We start from the raw sequence: 25,098 nt of genomic DNA, 5'->3' as shown, positions 1-25,098 counted from the left end.
GAAACAATACATTCATTTTTAGTTTTGTGAAACTGATTACTTTTCTTCCCGGTCAAAAAGATCATTTGGCATTTCAACTGTGAGATAATTATATTTACTGATGCAAAATTATATTTACTGATAACTCTGTGAGTTTAATATAAAAATGTCATGGCAGAATGGTTGAAATTATAGGTATTTAAATACATAATTTTAATTTAATGTGACGACCGGTCAATCGTGGCATCGTTGCACCGTAGTAATATATCTATATATAGATATATATATAGTATATATATATATATATATATATATATATATATATATATATATATATATATATAAATATAATATAACTTTTTGAATGGATACAAAACTAAGATGAAGCCTTTTTATGTTTAAAAAATACATTTTGTATTACAAAACCAACGCAGGCGTATGCAGATTTGCTTTTATTAACATTTAGCAGTTATGTTTTCATACTCTTTTCCAACATTTAAGCAGTATGTATAGCTTAATTTCACAATGCGTTATAGTCTAACAACACTACACCATTAATAACACTGGCACGTCTAAAGGCATCACACAGATATACTAGGGTATGGATGGCAAATTAACGCAGGTATAATTACACCACTAATATATTTACATTCCTTTATAATCTAGGTTAGTCCACTGGAAGGGATAGATTTATTCCTCCATGGTAATCTTTGAACGAGGACCTTCTTTTTTTTTCCAGAACTGTTTATTCCAAAGTCTCAAACATTCAGATTTTAATTTGATTTGTATTATTTTGTTTTTATTTGTTTAAGATTAGGGAGTGTTGGTTTTGACTTTTGCCACGAATTTCTTTTCTTTAACTCTTCTGTTTTGAAACCAGATGGTTATCTGTCTTTCGGACAGGTTGGTGGCTGCGGATATCTTTCGCCTCTTGTCTTTGGTGATGAATTTGTTGGCCGCGTATTCTTTTTCCAGTTCCTTCAGCTGGACTTTGGCGTAAGGAATCCTCTTCTTCCGGCCGCGGCGAAACGAGCTCGGGTCCTGCGGATGGGCCACCGCGTCTGGGAATTAAATGAGAACGTAATTACGCGACCCTTTACTTTTGTTTGGTTTTGTTTGAGAGTAAAGTGAATTCACATACAGAACAGTTATATTCAATACACGTTTTAGTAGGTGTCCTTAGCGGAACAAACCAAACACAGGCTTCAACAACCCACATTCTACATTAACTTAAAAACGCGTCTTGTTGCATAAACGCCGATGCACAAATTTTATAGGCAGGCACGTTTACTCGACTTGAACTCGGTTTTATACCACACACACACACACACACACACACACACACACACACACACACACACACACACACACACACACACACAGAGTTTGTATCAATATATACAACTTTGATAACTTTATTATATACATCGACTTTTATATAAGATATATATAGTATATCTATTATTATCTAATATATATATATATAAAATATATATATATATCATAGTATTTAATTAAAAATAAGATTAATTTTTTAGGTAATCTTGCATATTCAGTTAATTTAGAAAATATATACGCAAGTATAAGACTGAACTTTATATACATTGGAACGTTGTATTAAAAAAAGATATGTATCCTTGCAAGATCATTTTTAAATTTGAAAAAAAAACATGTTCTAGTAAATTTAGCCTTTTTTTGTACACATGCTATTAAGGACATCTCTCCAATTATTGTGTCGAGAGGTTTATAACAAGCCATTATCTAGTATGTAAAACGTTAATGATACATGGTCGATCACGTCAAAAATAATAATAATAATAATAATAATAATAATAATATAATATAATAATAATATTTTAATCTTAACACGGCATAAGTTTGTGTTTTTATATGTACCAGCTAGTGCAGATTTCCAGATGTGGCCAGTCTGCCCTTGATCCTTTGAGCAGTACATCTGGTTGTTCCATCCATTGGTCAGTGTCCATGGTTGATAGCTGTCCATTGGCAGTAGAGTGTCGTGTCTCGGCTCCCCTGCACCATTGATTGTCTGCACAACAGAAACATCTAGATAACTCGCCATGGGTTGATAGGGGCTGGGATAGCCATGATAAAAGGCAAATTCCTTGGCCCTACTCTGATACTCTTCACACGGAACCGGGGTGTCCATATACTTCTCTGAAGAATAGCTAGACAAGGCAGTGGGTTGGGTACAAGACTTGAGAGACCCTCTCCCCATTCGGCACGAATAATAACCACCGCCGAAATACCCACACGGTAGAGGGGCCGTGGAGGAACCTTGTGGGACTGCCGGGCAAGGGGCGCACTGTTTGCCGACTTCCAGTGATCCCGACCCGGACACATCTACTGCGGGATAGCTTGAGCCGTGCACCAGCGTGGAAGGGTGGCCTCCCAAGGCAGAATGAGCCATTAGATTCCTGCACTGGTTGGCTGACAAGTTGCCTGCACCCACCAGTCCTTCCATGCTCTTGTTTATCTCATCCAAGTTTTTTTCGTATACAAACATGACAGTGTCCACCCAGCGAGGATTAAGGAGCAGGGCAGTGGTCATATCACTTTTACCATTCGGGCTAAGGAGTCTGTTTTAAAAGACAGGGGTCCACAATAGGATACTGATTTTCATCCAGCTTGCTGCATTGACGCAACGGGTCTCAGTCAAGTACTCAGCAGTTTAATTGGCTGGGAAAGACCCACGTGATATGCAAAACTGAAGTTAGCCCCTCTCGTAGAAATAGCAGAAAATGAAATTGTATTGCTCCGGAGAAGCTCCATGAGGCTTACATAAAAAGAATATAAAAGTATTTGATTTTTTTTTTTAATGTGAAACCGAACTGCTCTCAATTTGCATATAATCAAAAACTCCTGTTTGCATGAATTGGAAAAAAAAAAAAAAGTTGAATGCATTTTTAAAACGTGGAGAGTTTACATTTTAGAACGTGGAGAGTTATCATTCTACAATGTATAGATGTTTAAATGGTTTCAAATATGCAGTGACAATGTATAAACTGTATTCTTAATTGCAACTTTGCAGAAACTAATCCATTTGAATTATAGGGAGCATGCATTGCAAAGAAGGTCCAGATCAGATAGCACAGGACTCTCGCTCGCCAAGCGTAAACATCTGTTTGTGATATAACCCTCTTTTCTTTTTTCTTTTTTTTCTTTTTTTTTTTTTGGAACTTAACCTTGCCTACTTCCATCATTTCTCAACAAGATGTACTTTTATTTATTTATTTACTTTCCAAAAAATGAACTGGAACACCTTAATCAGGATTACAAGAACATTATATATATATATATATATATATATATATATATATATATATATATATATATATATATATATATATATAGCGTATTTATATTAGTATTAGTTAGTTTATTGACTTCAAACTGCTAAACGGTGACGATTGTGTAATAAATAATATAATAATATAGTAATAATAATAATATATATGTAGTAATAATCATATTATTATTATATTATTGCAATTAGCCTCTCCAGTGACCAGATATTGCCGAGATTCATCTATACGAAATCATTTTGTAGTTTAAAGGACAAGAGCGTTTAAAACGTGTTTGTTTATATGACACGGGTATAAACCAATGACGAAGCAAGTATGGCTTCTAGCAGCAGGGGCTGTGGTGTGGTATAGAAGGGGAAGAGCCACGCCGCGTATGTACGACGAAACAGATAGCTGGATTGGTAAAGTCTACACTTCGACTGCACAGTGCTTAACGCGCTAACACATCGTACAATGCAGTGCTTGCACATTTACTGTACATCTATTTGTTTGCTACATTTTTACACACACATAAACAATATCACGTTTTTGTTTTTTGTTTTTTTTTTGTGAGAAAAGTACCGGTTACATTTACAAAGTTTTTGCTATTTGTTCCGCGCTCCAGTTCACAAAGCAGTCTCCTTATTTCAGTGTTGGTGTTTTAGGGACATGTTTCTTTCGGCATTTGGATACACTTCTGTTTACCAATGTGCAAAATGTAAAGATTACTTTGAAGTGCTGTTTATATTATTTTTTTAGAAATGTATGTACGTTTTTAAAAATAGGACTATAACAACCTTGCTATTTCTATAACGCATCTAGAATGAAGTCCAGTATTTAGGGGTTGTTTTTATTCGAATTAGTGTGCATGAAGAATACAATATATCGATACATGCTGTTTTATAAACACCCCTCAGTATTTAACGCATATGACTATTGACATATACTTAATACAATATACAAAACAATACAATTGAATTTAACCTCACATATAAACAGCTCCGTATTTTATTAAAAATATAAACCAAGTTCAGGATTATTCTGCTAAAAACGCATTTTGAGCAACGGATTAAAATGACGCTGACGCTATATAAACACTTCGGCTGTGATGATAGTTTAACTGAATGCATTATTATTATTATTATTATTATTATTATTATTATTATTATTATTATTATTATTATTATTATTATTATTATTATTATTATTTACTAACTATAGCCACGCCGAATGTGTGTTTTAGAAAGATGTTATCCTATTTATTAGGCTACTGCACAAAACTGTTAAGTGAAGTTACAACAATAGGTAGGAGAAAGATTAAATACTGTGGTGAACCCTAATATACAGTGATTTTATAAATGCGTATATTTCACTGCGTTGCACTGCTTGTCAGATAGCCAGCCCTCAGCGCCTTGTCTAAGACAACCTAAGATAACAATTTAATTAAGCTTAAAGTCTTTCTCAAGTATTTTCCTTTCCCTGTGTAATCTTAGAACTGTGCTCTAGTTATTTCGGAAATGTGGTCATTGTCGAGGTCACTGTGCTTTCTCGTCACGCTTGTTCGCAGGGATCTGTAGTCATGAGTATGTCCTCACTCTCGTTTCTTTACTGTGGAATGGTCCTGCCACCTAACAGAGTAGAAATCTTTACTGGTGTGAAATGACGAATACCAAGCGCCTCCGCCGTGAGCATTTACTGTGCATTTGTTTATTAAGATCTGTCTGTTTGTGGTGTCTGTGGCTGAGACATAGCCCCCCCCCCCCCCCCCCCCCCCCCGCCATCGAGCTTCTTTACATACGGGTCAGACATGGACTTCAGGGTCAAGGCCAAGTTGAAAGTTAAGTCTAGCCGCCATGAGAGGTGCCATTCCAGAGATCACGACAGACCAAGCCCCCCCCTGAACAAACCCCGTCGAGTTCATTGCTCCTCTGCCTCCCTTCCCTCAGCCAGCCAAGAACACGTGACACCAATCGCAGTATTGCACTGTGACTTAAAATACATGTATTCATTATCCTATATAATAGATATTATGATAAAATTTATATATTAGTTTATGTACATATATCATAATATATATATATATAATATATATATATATATATATATATATATATATATATATATATATATATATTCTAATGAGCACGAGTATATATCTCTTTCACGCCAGCTTTGTTTCGCCTGATTCTGAATAGTGCTCAAGGGGAAAGCGATGCTGGATAATTGCACTCCTACATCGCTGCTAACAGCCAGTACAGTACCAAGGAAATGCCTTAATGCCCTTAGTGTCAAACTTCCTGCCCACTTGTTGCTTTGTGCAGCGACTTCACCGAACAAAGAGCTTCACAACTCTGTGTCACTGTACGAGAAAGAAAACACGGTCCCAAACATGTGCCAAGATCTACGGGTGCACGTTTTTCTTGCCAAGAATAAGATCAAGGTAAGTTTCTTTCATATGCTTATATGTTAAACGAATACAAGAATATGCAAACAGCCCAGCCGAACAATATAAAGTCGTACTCACTTTACAGATGCAACTGTTAATTAGCGTGTGCTGTCATATTTACGATTGAGATCGAAAGAATAAGACAGGAAAGCAGCTTTGTTAATTCGAGAAGGGATATTATTGACACGTTCTGCCCGTGATGTTCCTTACGCGCGTTCAGCTTTTGAAGTTATTCCACGTGAAAGGATTTATGTTGTATTATGCAGGAAGAAATTTAATGAAATACAAATGTAACATTATCCCATCTATTACCTGGCAATTATGTTTTGAAACACGACAATATGTGTAATTAAAAGTGGGAGCTCTGGCATTTTAAGCTGGAAACACTGATTATATATCAAAGTACAGGGCTTTCAATTTAGCAATCCCAAAAGTACTCTTTCAAATGTTCCTGGAGACTATCCAACCCTTTTGTCGGCAAAGAAAAATATATAGAGCAGTACTTAGTTATTTTGCAAGTTTCGCTTAGTGATGTAATGGAAATGCTGAAATTAAAGAATATTTACAAATATATAGAGTAAGCTACACATGTTAAAAAGACAGTTAAAAATAAAAATAAACTATTTATAAGACGAAAATCAACTGTAAAGTATTTCTGTCATGATAGACAAACAGACAGGCAGACAGAGAGACAGAGACACAGACAGACAGACAGACAGAGAGACAGGGAGTTGGGGAGATATAGAGATGGAGAAATAGAGAGATAGATAGATACTTTTTATAAATAAATAATACTTTAATAAATAAAAAAACCGCAGTCACATTACAACACAAAGAAAAAGCAAGCATCACACTGTGGAAAGATCGAGAAGACAAACGCAATTGAAAAGATTCTTCCTCTACCCCATCCACAAACCAGGGCTAAAACTAATGGCAGCGCAAATATACCTTTAATATTATTACTCGCCCTTTAGAACATAGCCCGATACAAAACAAGAAAGGCATGCTTACCATGGCTACGACTATGCAGCTATACATTTAAACAAGCCATTCGTCGCAAGTATGCATGGACCGTTTGTTTTAAGCATTAAATCATATAACAATGACACTGCAGGTAGTAGATTATAATAACAATCATCCTAATTGACTGTTTTGAGTTTCTAATTTGTTAGAATTAGAATTAATTAGAATTAACCAGACAAACTCGGAGCCGTTCTAGAGCTAGTGTTCACACAGGAAACCACACTTGTAAAAAAAAAATAAAAAAATAAAAAAAAAGGAAATTGAAATGCATTCATCACGTTTATTAGTCACAGGGCAAGCGACTGAATATTGATTATTTGCACTGTCGTATCTCAGTACATTACTTTTAAATATTATACATTACTTCAGTAGCAGCCGATTTGTGTAATAATAATACTATTACAGCCGATTTATTATGATATATTATTATATACTAATAAATAATAATAATAATAATAATAATAATAATAATAATAATAATAATAATACATCTTTCAAGTTATTTGCAATGAATTAGAAATTATTTTATGAATGATTGACCACATTTATCAAATACAATCCTGTTTGTTTTTGTGCAATGACAGAACAGGTGCATGGCAGTAGATGGGAGAAGCCCTCTTGTTTGCTGGTGTGGCAAGGTGGTTTGCAGTGCACAGGGGTAGGGGTGGTGCAGTGTTGAAGACAAGGACAAACAACACAGTACTAGTGAAATTGTGTTTTATTTATAATCCAAAGTCTGATGACAACAGTAAAAAATAATGATAAATAACAAAAAAATAACAAGAATTGCTGTCCTTCAATGTGCTTAACCACTTGAGTGGGGTGTGGTCAGTGATGAGATCAAATGAGTGTCCCACAGGTAGTATTGTAAAGAGTGAGTATCCCATTTAATGGCCAAACACTCCTTTTCGACCAGTGTTAGGGAGTTCTACTCCATCTACTGTTTGGGACAAAATCGTACCAACAGAGGTCTCTAGACCTGGGCTTAATTCATCTTCTACTTTACCTGGGGCATAAATAAGGGCTCCCATTCCTGCCAGGGCTTTAATAAATTTACATGATAAATTTCTAGCACATTATGGTGATTGGGCTGTCGAATCTCACAATTGACCTTTCCTACAGCATGAATCACCTCATATGGCACCTGCCATTTAGCACGCAGTTTTGATTCCAATGAGTGAAGAAGCAGTATTACTTTGCTCCATCTGAAAGTTCTGAGTGCTGAGCCAATTTGAGGTAGTCCTTGGCCGAATGGCAGACCAAAACCAGGTGATCTCTCAGCTGAAGCCTTTGTGCTTTTTCCACCTCTCTCTGAAAAGATTGAGGATGCCACGAGGCTGTCGGCCGTACAAGAGCTTGAATGGGGAGAACCCAGTCGAGCTCTGCGGCACCTCTGTCAATGCAAAAAGGAGGTAGGGGAGAAGGGATGCCCAATGCTTTTCCTCTTGGCTCACAAATTGTCTCAGCATCTGCTTTAAGGTCTGATTAAAGCGTTCCACCAAACCATATGTCTGTGGATGATAAACAGATGTCCTAATGGGAGGCATTTTTTGTATTTTTTTATACTTGCTGTGAGGTGTTAAACAGAAATGTATCTCCATCATCAGTCAATATCTCTTTGGGGATCCTTACTCTTGACATAATCTGCACATCATGCAACAGCACTGGCTTTATCCCCTGCCCTTGGAATCCTAATGTTATGTAATTCTCTTCTCACTCACCTTTTTTTTAAAGGAGGCAGGTAATATATAGATAGGCAAGCCAACACACTTACTTATCGTCACAACCTCAATGGAACTGCCCCCGGGTATCACGCTGCATAATCTACCACTACTAATATATGCTTAAACCCAGAACCAGAAGGTAGCAAAGGGCCCACTATGTCCATTGCAATGCATTCAAAGAGAGTGGAAATAACTGGCAGTGGGACCAAAGGGGCAGGGCGCATTCGACCCTGCGCTACTCACTGGCAGTCTGGGCATGTGGCTACATATCTCGACACTTCATTATGAAGCCCTACCCAATAAAAGCAAGCCAATGTCCATCCCTTTGTTTTGTCAGCTAAGAGGTGCCCTGAAAAAGGGATATCATGCACCTGCCTCATGACCTTGAGCCATTGTGGCAAGGTTTACCCTATAAAGTAATTGCCCCTTGATAATGAAATGTGGAAATATTAGCACCCTAGTGCCTTCAACATCCTTACCTTCAATAGACTGGACCTGTCCCCAAGCATGCACCAGTGTGGGGTCATTGATGCACATCCATTCTCAGAGTGTTTCCAGGTGCAGGGGTCTTCCTTGTAAGTCTCCTGTGGCCTCACATGACGTTTAACATGACTGTGCCAGCACATTGCTTCAAGTTAAAACATCTTCACCGATTTGCATATGCGATGCCAGCTCTGAGAACTAGCCACTTGTACATTTTTACGAGACTGTTCAAATAGAATTATTGAAATTACAAACTGCACATTCAACATAGTGTATTGTATAGCGAAAATAATACATATGCATGTTTTATGACGCCTGTAGTTACACATGATTGCATTGTGTAGATTGGAAGAATGCATTAGAACATTGTTGTAAGGCAGGGTACTAAGAATCTGTTTGTCACATTTGATAAGTGTGAAAATAAGGATGAGGACACATAGAGATTTTTTTATTCCAACTTGCAACTCGTTTGCTTGGTGGTGTTGTTTGTTTCCAGTGTTACTGCAGGACACTCGTTTAGTTTGGTGGTATTGTTTTACTGCAGGACTCTCGTTTAGTTTGCTAGTGGAGTAGTGCCAGCTAATATCTATTTTGCTGGATAAAGCCACCGAATAGTTTAATAACGTTTTATCTTATACCCAGTCAACTGCACCCGACCTCATAGCTTCTGACCCTCCGGACAAATCTGCAATTTAGAATCGTTTTCCGAATCAGCCTTGGAATAATCAAAGCATAGCATCCTACTTGCATTCTGGAGAATGTAATTTCAATGTTCACACTTTTACTCGCGTCCTCTTTTCTATCAGCGCCTGTCTTCTCGGCCCTTTATAGAGCGCCTGTAAACTGAACCATATGAATCATATTAAAATGTCGCTAAGCATGTAGCCTAGAAGGAATGCTAATGAATGTAATTAAATAGACGCACAGTAACTCAGCCATACCCATGCATTTATATAAACAAGTCACATGTGTGTTACTTGTTTAGTGATTGGGTAATTAGTAATGATGCATACATTTGGCTAAGAAGTATGTACAGTACAAATAATATACACAAAATCCTACTATAGCCTATTTTTTGAGTCTGCCTTTGAGACTTTTCGAAAACTGCACTGCAATCTGAAATACGCACAGCATGTTTATAGAACATGTTTTTTGCATGCGTTTAAAAGATATTCTCCAATGTTAAGCAAATGTGTTTAAAAGCTGTTGCATAATGAACACTATATCATACTGCTTCAAATAGCAAAACTCAAATGTGCAACTGATACGGAATTTGAGACAACGGCTGAGAGCTTTGATCACCTATACAGTACCAACATACAACATACCTCTTAGTATGGAAATATAAAAATATTCATGTAACCTCTCACAAATATTGTATTCGTCTAATGGGGCCAATTCTTGGAATGGATTTTAATGCAGGATTACCTAAAATATGCCAGCGCATATATAGATTATATAGATAGGGAGGGCGGACAATATATATATATATATATATATATATATATATATATATATATGCCTTTGACGGTGGTGCAACCAGCGCAATAGGTTTGTGTGAAGATAAATTGATTGATTGTATTTAGGCCAAATAAATATTTGATGGCTTTAGGAGGCTTCCATTTGAAAAATTGATTTATTTGGAAGCGTTCCTAGCTACCTCGGGTCTCGGTGTATTGATTGTATATGAAAGCACAGCGGCGTCATCATTGGTGTCAATCTTGAATTGACTTCATGTAGTAAGCGTCCATCTTCTTATCTTTGAGGCGCCCCTTTAATGAAGAAATATTTTGTCCCCGTTCACAATGGGGTTCTATTCAAAGGAGGAGATCTTCGAAAATGGATAAGTTAACTAATCGCTTATTGGTACAGACACTTTCAAGTCCCATAGACTTCCTAAAAGAAATAATATAATGTAATACGATTTTGATAGCTAACCAAACTCTGAAGACTGAACTAGAACATTTCCCATTCATCCAAAAAATAAAGTTGACGATGAACCTTATTTTCGAACCCAACAAAAATTGATAATATTTATTTCTATCAAAAGTATTCCAGATGAAAAAAAAGAACATTTAATATCGGATTTAGTAAAGTAGTATTAATCTTTTGGATTGTAATATGCTCACTAAAGTAATTATTAGGCTGATTTAATAAAGTTCTATATTTAGCCAATGCAGAGTGGGTGAAAGGGCTCTAGAAAAGGGATGCCATTCATTGTATGTCACATTTTATTGCTCCTTAGCTCAAATTAAAACAAACGATAATTTATTCTGGTTTTGTCTGGCAGATGTATGTATAAGAAAGCCTTTCCTTAAATCTTTCGTATGTGTGACCAGTGTGATTTACAATAAGCAGATCAGACATTCTGTGACGTTGATTTTGAGTAGCCTATCCAACCCGTTATCTATAATTCAGCTGTTATGAACCGTACATTATCCACAGGTAGACGGTGGAACTGGCAAAGCAAGCTGCTTCACCCACGGTTGCTTCGAGACGTATATATATATTCAAATAAACTATAAAATAAAAAAAGAAACAGCTGCTCTCTGAATCACTTGTCGATAAACAGTTTTCACTTGTACATAGGCAGGTTTGACTGTGGCCAAGTCTAATAAAGATACAAAGGTCTATTAAGAACATTAAACACGTGTGTTGTAAAGTAATTGTGCTCCTTTTGAGTGTGCCAACTACCTGCTATCCCATAATACTATCCAAGGGCACCAGCTTACAATGGCTTGTGTTTTGAAATAGAACCATTGTCTGGTTGCACAAAACACCTCAAGTATTAATTACAGGTTCTTAACAAGGGTATTGACTTAAATGTGTTGAAGTGTTTTCTGCAAAGTAAAGCAAGAAATTTAACTGAAGGTAGTTTTATGCAACTGACCAGAGATATGTTAAGATCCACCATTTGAAGTGAACCGGCAATGTTTCTTAAGGTCATTGACTCATTGGGGTTAACACTGCTCGTCTAATGTGCGCCTATAGACATTAACACACCTGCCTCACTGTGTGCCCTATTCACACATAACTGGTCAATTATTTCAATTATGTTTCTACTAATCACAATCTAATTTTAGATACATAACCTATATCCCTATATAGGCCATTAAGCCAGCAACGGTGGATAACAGCATCGTGCATTTCAAAATATATTTTATAATCAATCACACATTGTGCAAAAATCCATTCTTTAAATAACAATTTCTCTTTATCGCAGTTTTAATTCAACTAAAATATTACACAGAATATTACATTTTTCGTTGGTTCTCTGAGCACCCGTTTGAATTAATATCTCTTTAAATCAACATTTAGGTGAGCAAGGAAACAAATACTTGATTTTTTTTCCAAGCATTTTTGCACTTTTTTGCGTGTAAACCGTTTCCAACAGATTTATCACTCATATTGGCTTTTCTAAAATGCAAACTCTAACACTGAATAACACGCTGCAGGCCGTTTTTAACAATCCACATTTTATTTCCTGTATACATTTATTATTATTTCTGTTATTATTGTTTGTTATTTTATTGCGATTGAATCTACTGACTCAGAACTAATTCTGGACACGATTTTTATCGCTATAAAAATGGACCCGCTATGCAACAGACACCGCGGCTCTTACGCGTGAATACTCCATGCAGAATTCCACTTAGTCATTACTGATAGGTTTCGGACGCGAAGATGGCACATCTGTCGCCAAATAGTCTGTTATACGCACGCATTCATGTGTAATGTGGTTGAACAGCCTTGACGAATACTAAACCGTTCGTGCTGTGAAAGATGCCAAACCCCAAATACATCATTTTGATCCTGCAAAGTTATAATATACGAGTGCAAAGCCCTGGATACTCGCTATACAGACTGTAGGTACAGTGCAATGCGCAACAGACACTTGTAATATTTGTTCAATAAGGGTGAATGGAAAGAACAAAAAAACATGAAGACCGTTATCTATATAAATCTGTATTTATTGATAACAATAATTAATAACCATCGGTTCTGAATAAAGCTCAGAATCATGTTTAAAATGCCTGTTTGTTTGTTTGTGCATTTATTGTTAGTCTTCAATTATAAAGTCGTTTATATTCATTGAAGGGCTGTGCAAATTCAGATTTAATCGCTGTCCAACCTTTCTACCGTCTTTCTTTCTTTCTTTTAACGGCTAGTTTGTTTTCAGTTGAATTGCCGATCTTTGGGAGATATATATATACCCACCATAATAGAAAATTCCCACGCACTCTCCAGGATAATAAGAATGAGAATATTAATAGTAAAGATATCGTTGGTGCGATATACAGTAGTTGTGTTTTTCTGGTGTCTGCCAGTAGTTCTGTATGTGGAGGCTTTGTGAATTGGACTATCAAGTTTTCTACAGTGTATGAATCCGCTTTAATAAAACACAATCCAGCCATCCTTGACTGAACTATATCATTACGCTTTCATTGCTCTATTATAATGTCGAACTCGATTAAAAGCTTTTGAAAATATTATCACAAAAAGCAGTGGTTTATATATTCCATAAATGCAGCGCTTAAAGGCGATAGCGCAAAGCAGCGCAGAAAACAAAGCCAGGCCTGCAATTCTATCGTGCCGTTAATGCGCTCTGTGTTTCATTCTGTGCCAGTTTATGAGGTAATGACCAGAGGGACGCTACTGCTCTCCAGAGGAAAAACAAACACCTAGCACCTAAAAATCATTACAACATGAAACTGTATTATTACCAGCGCCATATAATGTGTTGTGATGAAAAATAAATACACGAAGATGTGAAATAGTGTTTTCATACAGCCTGTAGGACGCTAGAGTATTGAAACGTCTTGAAGAAAAGGGATGCGTGCGTAAAGTAACAGTCCCTGCAGAATGTATCGAGTCCTGCAAATCACGAGATGGGTGGAGTTTTTCTTTTCGGTGGGAGGCGTCTCTGATTTGCTATTGATCGCTATCACGGTTCTTTTTTTTTTTTTAGGGATTTCAACAGAATTGTTTTCAGTGTAATGTGCGCAATGTCCAGCAGGAAGGCTCGCTGCATATGTGGTTGTGATGTTGCTGTCCATTATGCTTAGTCAGCGCTACAGTACCAAGATTTTTAATTTATTTATTTATTTATTTTGCCATCGTAACATTTAAAACTAGAATTCTTAATAAAATATGATTTCACATTCTAAACCATAAATATTCGCTTTAATTAAAAACTCAACTGAATAAATAAGATATCTCAGGTTTGGATATGGTGTAGATAGCGTTTATGTTTATTTGTTTCATATTGAGTACAAGTCTTATTACAAGTTTCATTAGTTTTGGTTTGGTTAAAATGTTATATGTTCAAGTTGCAAGGATATACCTGCATGGATATTAATTGTTTTAATATACTTCAATCATTCCATTCACATTCTAGCACTGAATGCAATGTTATTATCGTAACAGTAAGAAATGCGGTTTTATTGAACAAGACGTTGGTCTGACCGAATCTGTAACTAGCCACAGCACATTCAAAATGCACACGAAGGTCAGAAGCACATGCAATATCTGACGCGCTGTTGTTCCATCGCAAACGTGAGGGTTCGCCTGCATGTGGTTTTTGGTGAACAGTCTTGTCACAGCAATGTGCTGTTCTGCTTTCTTGATCATTGTTTTTAGATGTATTTCCCAGCTTTCTCGGGTGTCCTTCCAGTTTTGCCTTTTGTTTTGTGTTTTCACATATTGTAGTCTGTGCACAGTGGGAGCTGGCATTCTTCAACTGCTTTGCACAAACTTTGGAATACTTTCTCCATATGAGAAGTCAAACAAAAACAATCCTGGCACCATTGATTCAAGTAGGATAAACAATGAATGCAGATGTGGGTTAACTTCAGATGCATCGATATCCCTCTAGTGTGATTTTACTGTATTACTTACTAAAAATGATATTCTACAGTCAAGCAAAATAAATGTTTACACAGTTGGCACAAAGGTGTCATGGATTCAAAGTAAAAGTGTTCTACCCTCACAGCAAGCTAATTGAAGTACGTGCATCTATTAAGTGTAAGAGGAAGCTGGGATATATAATTAAACACCGCTGAAAAATATCTTACTGGCTAAAATGTTATTTGACCCTTTCTAATAAACTGATTTTAAATTTGTTACAGGTTTTTTTTTTCTATTAGGGGGACAGAAAGAAGACTCCACATCATGTATAATAACCTGCACATCTGCAAAGCTTCAGTAATGTAAAAAGAGGGAGGGAGGGCGTTGCATATTGAATACAGTTCTGCATCGGCTCGGACTTGGCTCTACATTGGAATATCCAGCTGTCCAGTCGCAGAAATGATTTTTTTTTCAAGTTTGGACTATACAGCTCACATCTGGGAGACTCCTGAAAATGCGGGCTTTGGCCCCTTGCCAGGTGTCATAAAATTAATGAAACTCAGCTTGGACGCAATTCCAGAATCCAGTTTGTTCTTCGACACGATGCCGCACAAACTGTGCATTTTTAAAGAGACATGTGCCCCGGTTTTCAGCTCGATTCTGCAATCATTTCCACCGACTAGAAACATTTAATAAGCTTAGAAACCCATGTGAGACAGGTGATCTTACAAACAAAACACAAACTACAAACACAGATACCGTAAATTGAGACATTATAAAAAGGACGTCTGATTTCTGCAAATACAGCTTACGCTTCACATTTGCCTTTAAGTTATAACGCAACAAATAAGATCCCTCAGCAAACTCGTGCCCTGTTCTATTGTTTAGCCTGTGGGACAGATTCACAGGTAAACAAGGTTTTATCTATTAGCATGAAACTGTGTATCCTTACATATGACTTACATATTGTGGATATCGTGTATTTTTGGAAGCTGTGAATATATATACATTCTTAAAAACGTAGATTTTGCAGTGAAAAATTATGTGAGTTTATTTGGGGACCTAATAAATATTGAAATGGGAACTTACTTGCTTTACATGTAGAAACCTTTAGTCCATGCCCTCCAATTTTAAACATTTTGAATGGGTCCCTATGTATTAATTATCGATGTAGCCTGTTACACTGTATGCTATTAAAATAAACTACATGCCAAATTATTATGCAGACTTCTAGTCCAGTTGAAATAATAAAACAAAGCTAGATTGATTCCTCGAGGGGGGTACTAATTGTAATTCAGATTAATGTATAGAAAGTTCAAAGCTTCACGCTTTGTATATGTATGTGTTTGTTGGATAGATAATTGCGCTTTGTGATGGTGTTCCACTATGAAAGGCGCTATATAAAATAAAGATTAATTGATAATAACAAAATGTATTTCTGGGATTTACAAACACCGTTTTTTTTTGCTTCAAATTTAATCGTTTTGCTTTTAAATATTAAAATATATTGAAAACAATCACGTTAAAAAATGTCTTTAATTATTATTTATTATTTATTATTATTATTATTATTATTATTATTATTATTATTATTATTATTATTATTATTATAATATATTTATCAATAATTTACATTTTGTACGTTTTAATCATTAAATTTAAAAACAGTTATTCCAAATCAAAACAGATCAAAATTAATGGAATTAATTTAAAAAAAAAAATCTGAACCCTTGTGTTTTTGGAAGGAAGCATGCCCGCCTTCTCACGCAAAATAATTCATTTGTATTTTGTATACCGTTTTTGTTAAACGGGCTGTCATATTCTCTGACTTTTACTTGTGGAAAACCTCGCACCGGTTGAAGCGTAATGCCACATATTGTCTTTTGAACGAAGAAACAACCTACACACTAGAAAGCGTTAGTTTTAAAATGTTGTTTTCTGAACTTAAAAAAATGGGCGTTTGCCCTTGAAATGAAATGCATATGATAGAGAAATGGACCTTACATGTAAATAATAGCGAGGTTTAAAAAGGCAAACATATATATATATATATATATATATACTATATAATATAGTATATTTAATATATATATTATTAAATATATATTTATGTTCCAATTATAACAGTTTTTTTATGCGAATTATCAAACGTTCAACAGTAATTAGAGCAGTAAACACCCCACAGGGGAATGATATTAATCAAGCTATAGGCTGCTTTCCTTTCAACGCAGAAAAGGTATTTAATTCAATCAGCATTATAGAGAAAACAACAGCTCCAACTGGAAATATTTAAACTCGGCTGATTAATTCAGCAGCGCTTTCATGAAGCGGCTTATCCTAAATTAGATTTACTTTTTAATTATAACTGCTTTCACTTAGATCCCCCCCCCCTTCCCCCTATTTATTTTGCTAATTTCTTCAACTTTCTGTTGTTTATAGAAAAAAAAGGACAGAACGGTTTCCATTTAAAAACATAAAGGACGTATTTTTTGGTTCAATACAAGTTCAAATGAATCGATTCGTTATTTTTAACTGGTGAATTACTTTGTAACTAATCAGCTCTTTAAATAACATACTTCATGTACATTTGCATAAAAAAGATCACATTTAGGAAGCTGCTGCCTGTTACAATAAATTATTATTATATTACAACTAGGTATTCTTTCTTATTTTTACTAATATGCCTTATATTGAATTAATTATTATATTGAAACTGGTATAATAATATAATAATAATAATAATAATAATAATAAACATTATTTTACCTCAGAAGTTCATTTAGCCTATGCTGAAAAAAGCATCTTTGTCTTCGCTCACCTGCCCTGATCTCTTGCTAGTTTTAAATGTTTTGTTGCTCGCTCTTGTCGTATCTGTCACTTTGCTTTGGCTCGACGGGAATGACACCTGCGCGTCAATGGCCTACACATTGCCTGCGTTTTACAGACGTCCCCTGATATATATCGGTAATATATTAGGACAGACTTGAACTACGAAAGCCACTGAGAAGTTCTCGAATAAAATATTATTTTTTTTTTTTAAGTACTGTTTATATTGTTTTCCCCTGTCCAGTTTCCTCGACATGGGCTACTTATTTAAAAAACCAAAAAAAAAAAGGGTGACTCTTAAGGAGTCTTATTTAAAAAAAAAGAAAAAAAAAATTTCTTCATGACAAATAATATAGTTATTATAATAATATAACAAAAAAAAACAAGCGCCTCGCAGGAGTCGTCGCGAAGGGGAGAAGCGCTCGCAAGACGAGAGTCATGTACCGATAGAAGAATAAATTTTTTTGCGCGTTTTTAACATGAAAAAAATCAAATCAAAATAAAATCATAACTACTACATAAATACTCAATAATCTTTTTTTTTCCCCCCCCCCTTTCTTAATCACATCCCTACCCTCAAACATCTCTCAAAACTCACACTAAATCTACTAACATTTACCCCTCTTTTTTTTCTTCTAATCTTCATCATAAACCATACTACATATACATAAATAAATTACTTTTTTTTTTTTTTTTTTTTTTTTTCCACAATCTCTCAAACTCCAAATTATCCTACTATATTCAAACCTCTTCCTCACACTTATATACACACACTCCCCTTCCATCCCCTCAACCCACCCTTCCACTTATTAATTCTTCTTTCACTTACATATCAAACTCCCTTATACCCCTCCTCACCTCAAAAATCTCTCCTCACAACTTAGTTATCCAATTACCCATCATATACACTTCCCCATCTCCTCCTCTCTCTACACTACACCCTTCTTCCTCCCTCACTCTCTAACCTCCAACTCTCTCTCACATAAACAATTCTCCCTACCATCTCATCTCTTACTCAACATCCTCTTCATCCCCTACTCACACTCAACATTCTCTCTAACACCCTTCGCTATCCGAACCCTAAATACAAACATCACCTCACCACTCATCACCCACCATACAAACTCTCCCCCATCACAAATAGTCGTAATATCTCTTTCTGTTGTCGACAGGTTAACCTTTTATAAATTGCAGCGCCACTAATAAAATCATCCTAAATACTCATCGAATCCCGAACAATAAATACTTTATAAATGATTGAACGAAAGTGATCTACCTTCCATATCACTTTTAATAGTGACAATCCATCTAATCACTAAGCCGTTGAAAATTGATTATATTACATCAATCATTATTACCTAACCCATCGTACGCAACAAAAAGACACATTTTCCCTAAATTTAGATCATCAACCACTTCGATCAAATTTTCTTCTTTATTTCCTTTTCTTGCCTCCAAAAATAAAATATATTTCTTTATCCGACTAATCCAGGAATAGTACACACTACACTCCCAGGAATATCGGGACTGCCCATAATTTCCCCATAATCTAACATTTCACAATAACCTAATGTAACCACTCCTTAACACATTTTGTTCTCCAAGAGGGGCAAATTTATGTACAAAGTCACGGTAAACGTAATTAAGTTCTAGGAGCGGAGCAATCCTTCGGGGAACGGCCCCCACAAAGGTTAAATGATAATATAATATGTTGATCCAGCTCAACATAATAAAAAATGATTAGTCCATTATTCATTTTCATTATTACATCCTCACTTTTCTATCTCTCTACAAAACCACACCCTGGGGTCTTCCAATCCTACCGTGCACCTCTAGCTCAATTCATCTCTTACCCCCTCTATCGCGTGCCACAACCAACCAGAAGTTCATTTAGCCTATGCTGAAAAAAGCATCTTTGTCTTCGCTCACCTGCCCTGATCTCTTGCTAGTTTTAAATGTTTTGTTGCTCGCTCTTGTCGTATCTGTCACTTTGCTTTGGCTCGACGGGAATGACACCTGCGCGTCAATGGCCTACACATTGCCTGCGTTTTACAGACGTCCCCTGATATATATCGGTAATATATTAGGACAGACTTGAACTACGAAACGGTAATGAACTCTTCGTAGAGCTAATAAAGTTTTTTTTTTTTTTTTTTTTTTTTTAAGTACCTTGTTATATACAATTAAAACCGGACAAGGGGCCGGTAAAGGGGAGCTGGTTACCCGTGGATAAAATTACAACTAAAAAAACCAAAAAAAAAAAAAAAAAAAAAAAAAAAAAACTACAAATCCCAGTGAGAGTCGTGGACTGCGGGAGGGCGTGGTTGCCGAGCGGAGGAGGTTTAATGAGCATAATCAAATCTAAATAACGGTTATTAATGCATGTTCGGGAGACCAAAATGTGTTCAAATGTGAAGATGTTACAATTACTGCTGGCACGATAGCACTCAATAACAAGAAGAAAAATAATACATGTATGTCAATAGGATAGTACCATATCAGTAATACATATCTTTTTATGGTGCATATTATTATTATTATTATTATTATTACTGATTTATAATTTAGTGATTTAATATAACTGCTTTTACGCTTTTTCTGCATACAAGTCCCAAATGAATTCTGCATTTTAACTTAATATAATAACTATAGCATAAATGTACATGTTGTTGCTGTAAGGATTTAGCTAGGTTGACATATAAAAAGATAGAAAGAAAGAAAGACATTTTCATTTTTTTTTATACTAAACTACGCGCTATTTTAACAAATAACTGAACAACGACATTTCAAATGCGGCACGACCTTGCCGACGCCTCATCTTTATTTTAAACCTGTAATCAGGTAAAAAAATAGTTGAAGGTCACTACATGGTATAGTCGGAAAGGGTTTTTTTTTTTTACCTAAATTTTTATAACCGCATGTCAAAATTATAATCACAATAGAAAGTTAAAAGTTTCCAGCAAAACAAAGGTCCCCCCCCCCCCCCCCCCCCCCCCCCCCCCCCCCCCCCCCCCCCCCCCCCCCCCCCCCTTTTTTTTCGAAAATTTGTTTACCATGAAAGCCAAGAAATGCGCGCTTGTATGACCCGAGAGAGTCGGTATTCCTGTCTTATGCGTTAGCTGCGTTTACTTTAGCGCCCCGTCGAGTAAGGTACCCATTTTTTTTTGGATGAGCACTAAGAAAATGGAGGTCTGGTTGAACTCCCATAACCTAAAAACAAAAACAATTCGTACCCACCCACCTCGTTAGGTCTTGCCCGAAAAACAATTTTTTTGTTTTTCTAGGAGTAATTTATATTATATTGTCTTATGGTGCCCAAACAATTTAGTAACTAAAATGTAAACATTAATATCCCAAATTTGGCGAAGCTCAAAAAAGCAAATCATTACATTGATTAATCGGAAAAGCCATGAATGTAAATAAACGACGTGCGTAGTGCCCTGGTCGAAAGCTTCTCGCGACCGCTTGCAAATATATCCTGTAAATCATGGTCCCATCAACAACCAGAAAAACAAGGTTAAGATTTGGACCGTTAGGAGTTTACTTACCGAAAAATCTGGGCACCTTTATGATATCGTAAATGTGGAAAAACACGTTTGCGGGGTGTTCCTTGAAGGCTGTAATTTTGTGCGGAGTGGGGCTTCCGTCAGTAAAATTAAAATTATTGCTCCCCATATGTCCCGTAATTCCTATTTTTAGGGAAAGCACTTAATTAACGCGTGTTTCCTACAAATTAGAAAAATCACTCTGATGCTAAACAAAGTCTCCCCCCCCCCCCCCCCCCCCCCCCCCCCCGCTCTTTCCTGATTTGTTACACTTGGGGGTGGATCCTCGCTTTGGTGTTTAAAACTCTCAGTAATTCGCAGCCCATTCATTCTCCTATTGGCACTTCCTTTCAGACAACTGAGGGTTTGTTTTTTAGCATGGGGGGGTTAAGCAATCAGAACGGCTTGATTAAAAAAAAAAAAGATCTCATTAATATCAAATTATAAAGACGCCGGTTGTAAATCGCGCCGTGTTATTGACTAGGTTGACGCACGAGTAATTCGTTTACATTCAAATGTATGTATCAGGAAGCCCTTTCGGTAATATTTCGGTGCGTCTTTCGGCGACAACAGCATAAGACAATCGCACTCCTCGTGAGGTTGTAAAACTGAATCTGCATGATGGCTGGGAGACGTGTAGACTTTGCACGCCCACGGGACACAGAGGCGCTGCAGTTTAATTTGTTGTGTTACAGGGTGTTGTTGGTCTTTGTTCCAATCCTGTTCTGTTTAGTGGAAGCTGCATCCAAACCCCGAAGTGCTTCATTATATAATGCGACTTGTTAAAATGAGTAAATGTTCAGTGGCGGACGACGCTGGATCACAAATAAGCCCTGTGTTATCCGGGGGGGTGGGGTTATACATGAGCCAAACGTTTCCTTCGTTTCATAAATACATTTAATAAGTGGATGCTGTGTTAAATGAAAAAAAAAATACATAGGCTATCTTACTAATGCTGGAAGTATTATATATGTAGATAGATAGATAGATAGATAGATAGCTAGATAGATAGATAGATAAACAGATAGTGTGTGTGTGTGTGTGTGTCTATATATAGACACACACACATTATCATATATAAACTTCTCCTTGATATTTACTCTGCACTCAACAGCCATTGCAACCGAACGTTTAAGGCACATTACAATTCTAATGATTGACTTCCAAAACACACAGATCAAACAGCTCCAGCACAATGTGGGTTGGTTTATCTCTCCGGGGGAGCTGATTTTACAGTAAAGCGAAGAGGTGTATCTCTAATTCGCCATAACAAAAAAGTACAAAGCCCCGTCCTGAGACCCAAAGGCAGTTAACACCTCCTTATTTCCCCGAGTCGAGCTGGCGCCGTGGCGGATAGACCTTGGTCTACCTGTCACATATAAGAGAAAGGGCGGACTAGATTCCCTCCTCACTGTAAACAAAACCCGACAGAGGCAACGCCGCTTGGAACTGCGGACCTAAACCAAACCCTTACATGGCATTAAATCGCTGGATTTCTAGACAAGCGTCGACCAAAGCGGCTATTTAGTAACCAACATTTTAAAAGCAGGTTTTTTTAGGGGTTTCCAGCAGCGCCTGTGGATATAACTTACCGGCTCTAGCATTACGCACAGAGGACGTTTGCACGAACCCCAGTTCTATGAAAGGAGGCGTTTACAAGACTGCAGTAATGTGTAAGAACACATCGGCTTATGATGTTAGTGTACATGTCACTTCAATTGGACTTAGAGAGGGGCATTTTGTATAGCATGTTTTATTTTGTCGTTTTCGGTAAGAGATTGTATCAGAAACAGTATTAGATTACAATGCGTTGTAGTAGAGAGGATAGTTTAATATATTGCCATTTGAGATATCGGTTTATTAGGGTACAGGCAGACGCCAGCTGTAGGTGTGTGTGTGTGTGTTTATACATTACTCCAGGAGTCAGACGCCAGCTGTAGGTGTGTGTGTGTGTGTTTATACATTACTCCAGGAGTCAGACGCCAGCTGTAGGTGTGTGTGTGTTTATACATTACTCCAGGAGTCAGACGCCAGCTGTAGGTGTGTGTGTGTGTGTTTATACATTACTCCAGGAGTCAGACGCCAGCTGTAGGTGTGTGTGTGTGTGTTTATACATTACTCCAGGAGTCAGACGCCAGCTGTAGGTGTGTGTGTGTTTATACATTACTCATTTCTCCAGGAGTCAGACGCCAGCTGTAGGTGTGTGTGTGTGTGTTTATACATTACTCCAGGAGTCAGACACCAGCTGTAGGTGTGTGTGTGTGTGTTTATACATTACTCCAGGAGTCAGACACCAGCTGTAGGTGTGTGTGTGTGTGTGTGTGTTTATACATTACTCCAGGAGTCAGACACAGATGTTCTGAGGTGGTTCTCTAAGGTCGGTAATGGTTCTAATAATATGCGTTTCTGTTAACTTTCAGTGAGCGACCACAGAGATTCGCCCATCGTAAAGAACGGTCACACTGACGCGGACCAGGCGGAGGATGATCCCTCCCCGCGCGGCGCTCACCACGCGAGCTTGGATCCGGCCCGTAGGCACAGGACCGCCTTCACGCGGGAGCAGCTCGCCCGCCTCGAGCAGGAGTACTGCAAGGAGAGCTACGTCTCGAGACCCAGGAGGTGCGAGCTCGCCTCTGCGCTCGGTCTGCCGGAGACCACGATTAAGGTAAACACCGACACCCCCGGTCCACATGTACAAATACAGACCGCACTAGGGGGCCTATTCTGACTTGGTTTACGCGCTGGAAGAAGCCATTCTTCCAGCGCGTAAAGCAAGTGAGAACAGAACAGGACCCTATATGCTTGCGCAATAATTGATTTTAGAATGCATTTTCATAACGCATATTAGTTTTAATCTAACAAAGATTATGCATTTTGGATATGCATGTTGTGTGTGTGTGTGTGTTTGTGGTCCTGCCTTGCACCCTGTCTCTCGGGTTAGGCTCCGGCACACCGCGACCCTGTAAAGGATTAAGCTGTTATTGATAATGGATGGTTGGGTGTTATGAGTGAGCATGTGCTTATTGGATATGGGCTTGTTCATGTTTGGAAACATCAGGGTTTGAATTAGGCATAAATTACATGATTTATACATAAATGAACACTTTATCTGAACTATTTAAATAGAGAGGTGTTCCAGCTTATATCTACAACATGTACCAATTGTGGTACCAGTTATGCCAATTCTTTCACAATGTAATCGCGACAGGAATTGTACAATAGAGCCAGTTTAAACAATATTGATTGTTTGTGTGTCAGGGTCATGTTGCCATGACCATGGCCTAATTGATTTTTTTTTTTATAGCAGAAAGTAAAGGAATGTACAGGATTACCTGGCAGTATATTTAGATGAAGTGTAATAATTGCACTGCGCCAAAAAAAAAAAAAAAAAGTTCTTTAAATTGGACATTCTGACAGAGTTTTCATTCCTGTTTCCTCAGGTGTGGTTCCAGAACAGAAGGATGAAAGACAAGAGACAGAGACACACCCTGAGCTGGCCTCACCCACTGGACCCCAGCATGTATGCCTACATGATGACCCAGGCAGCCGCCAGCCTCCCGTACTCCTCCTTCCTGCCTCACGTTCCCCTGCACCTCTACTCACACCTGGGTCTGAGCACCCCTGTGACCTCCGGCCCCTTCACCAGGCCACTGAGGCTCTCCCACTCCCCGTACCCGAGGCCAGACCTCCTGGCAGGATTGCACCACCCCTCACTCTACCCCGTGGTTCCCCCCTCCCTGCACCACCACCCCAGCTCCTGCCCCTGCCTCCTGTGCAGCAGGAGCTCCTTCAACCAGAGGGGGTTGGAGCTTACTAGAGGCCAGGAGTCCCAGGGAGACAGCCTGCTGCACCTCACCCCCTCCATTGTGAAACCCACAGCCCTCTCCTTGGACCGGAGAGAGGAGGTGCCCTTGTCAAGATGA

At 37.5% G+C, this 25,098-nt stretch overlaps 2 protein-coding genes across 2 annotated transcripts; one reads left to right on the top strand and one right to left on the bottom strand.

Annotated features, from left to right (window-relative positions):
* Positions 1 to 416: 416 nt before the first annotated feature.
* LOC121301822 (homeobox protein Hox-B13a-like) lies at positions 417 to 2,566 on the bottom strand. The gene is made up of 2 exons (XM_041231432.1): positions 1,876 to 2,566; positions 417 to 1,040 (listed from the first exon to the last, which is right to left on the bottom strand). The coding sequence occupies exons 1-2, from the start codon at positions 2,546 to 2,548 to the stop codon at positions 793 to 795; spliced, it is 921 nt and encodes a 306-aa protein (XP_041087366.1). The 5' UTR covers positions 2,549 to 2,566; the 3' UTR covers positions 417 to 792.
* Positions 2,567 to 4,940: 2,374 nt separating this feature from the next.
* On the top strand, positions 4,941 to 25,098 carry LOC121301750 (homeobox protein XHOX-3-like). The gene is made up of 6 exons (XM_041231347.1): positions 4,941 to 4,965; positions 5,603 to 5,721; positions 8,070 to 8,162; positions 8,485 to 8,491; positions 23,596 to 23,840; positions 24,616 to 25,098. Exons 1-6 carry the CDS (start codon positions 4,941 to 4,943, stop codon positions 25,096 to 25,098), a joined length of 972 nt encoding a protein of 323 aa, XP_041087281.1.

The sequence above is a fragment of the Polyodon spathula genome, chromosome 28 (genome assembly GCF_017654505.1).
Source record: "Polyodon spathula isolate WHYD16114869_AA chromosome 28, ASM1765450v1, whole genome shotgun sequence".
Taxonomy (NCBI): domain Eukaryota; kingdom Metazoa; phylum Chordata; class Actinopteri; order Acipenseriformes; family Polyodontidae; genus Polyodon; species Polyodon spathula.
This window is presented reverse-complemented; position numbering and strand designations above follow the sequence as displayed.

Excerpts from the sequence above, each read along its gene's own strand:
- LOC121301822 (XM_041231432.1), bottom strand. The coding sequence starts at position 2,548 with ATGACCACTGCCCTGCTCCTTAATCCTCGCTGGGTGGACACTGTCATG. Across the intron at positions 1,041-1,875 it reads CTGGAAATCTGCACTAGCTG|ACGCGGTGGCCCATCCGCAG; the intron begins GTACATATAAAA and ends TTTAATTCCCAG.
- LOC121301750 (XM_041231347.1), top strand. The coding sequence starts at position 4,941 with ATGACGAATACCAAGCGCCTCCGCC. Across the intron at positions 4,966-5,602 it reads GAATACCAAGCGCCTCCGCC|CGACTTCACCGAACAAAGAG; the intron begins GTGAGCATTTAC and ends TGCTTTGTGCAG. Across the intron at positions 5,722-8,069 it reads TTGCCAAGAATAAGATCAAG|ATTGAGGATGCCACGAGGCT; the intron begins GTAAGTTTCTTT and ends CTCTCTGAAAAG.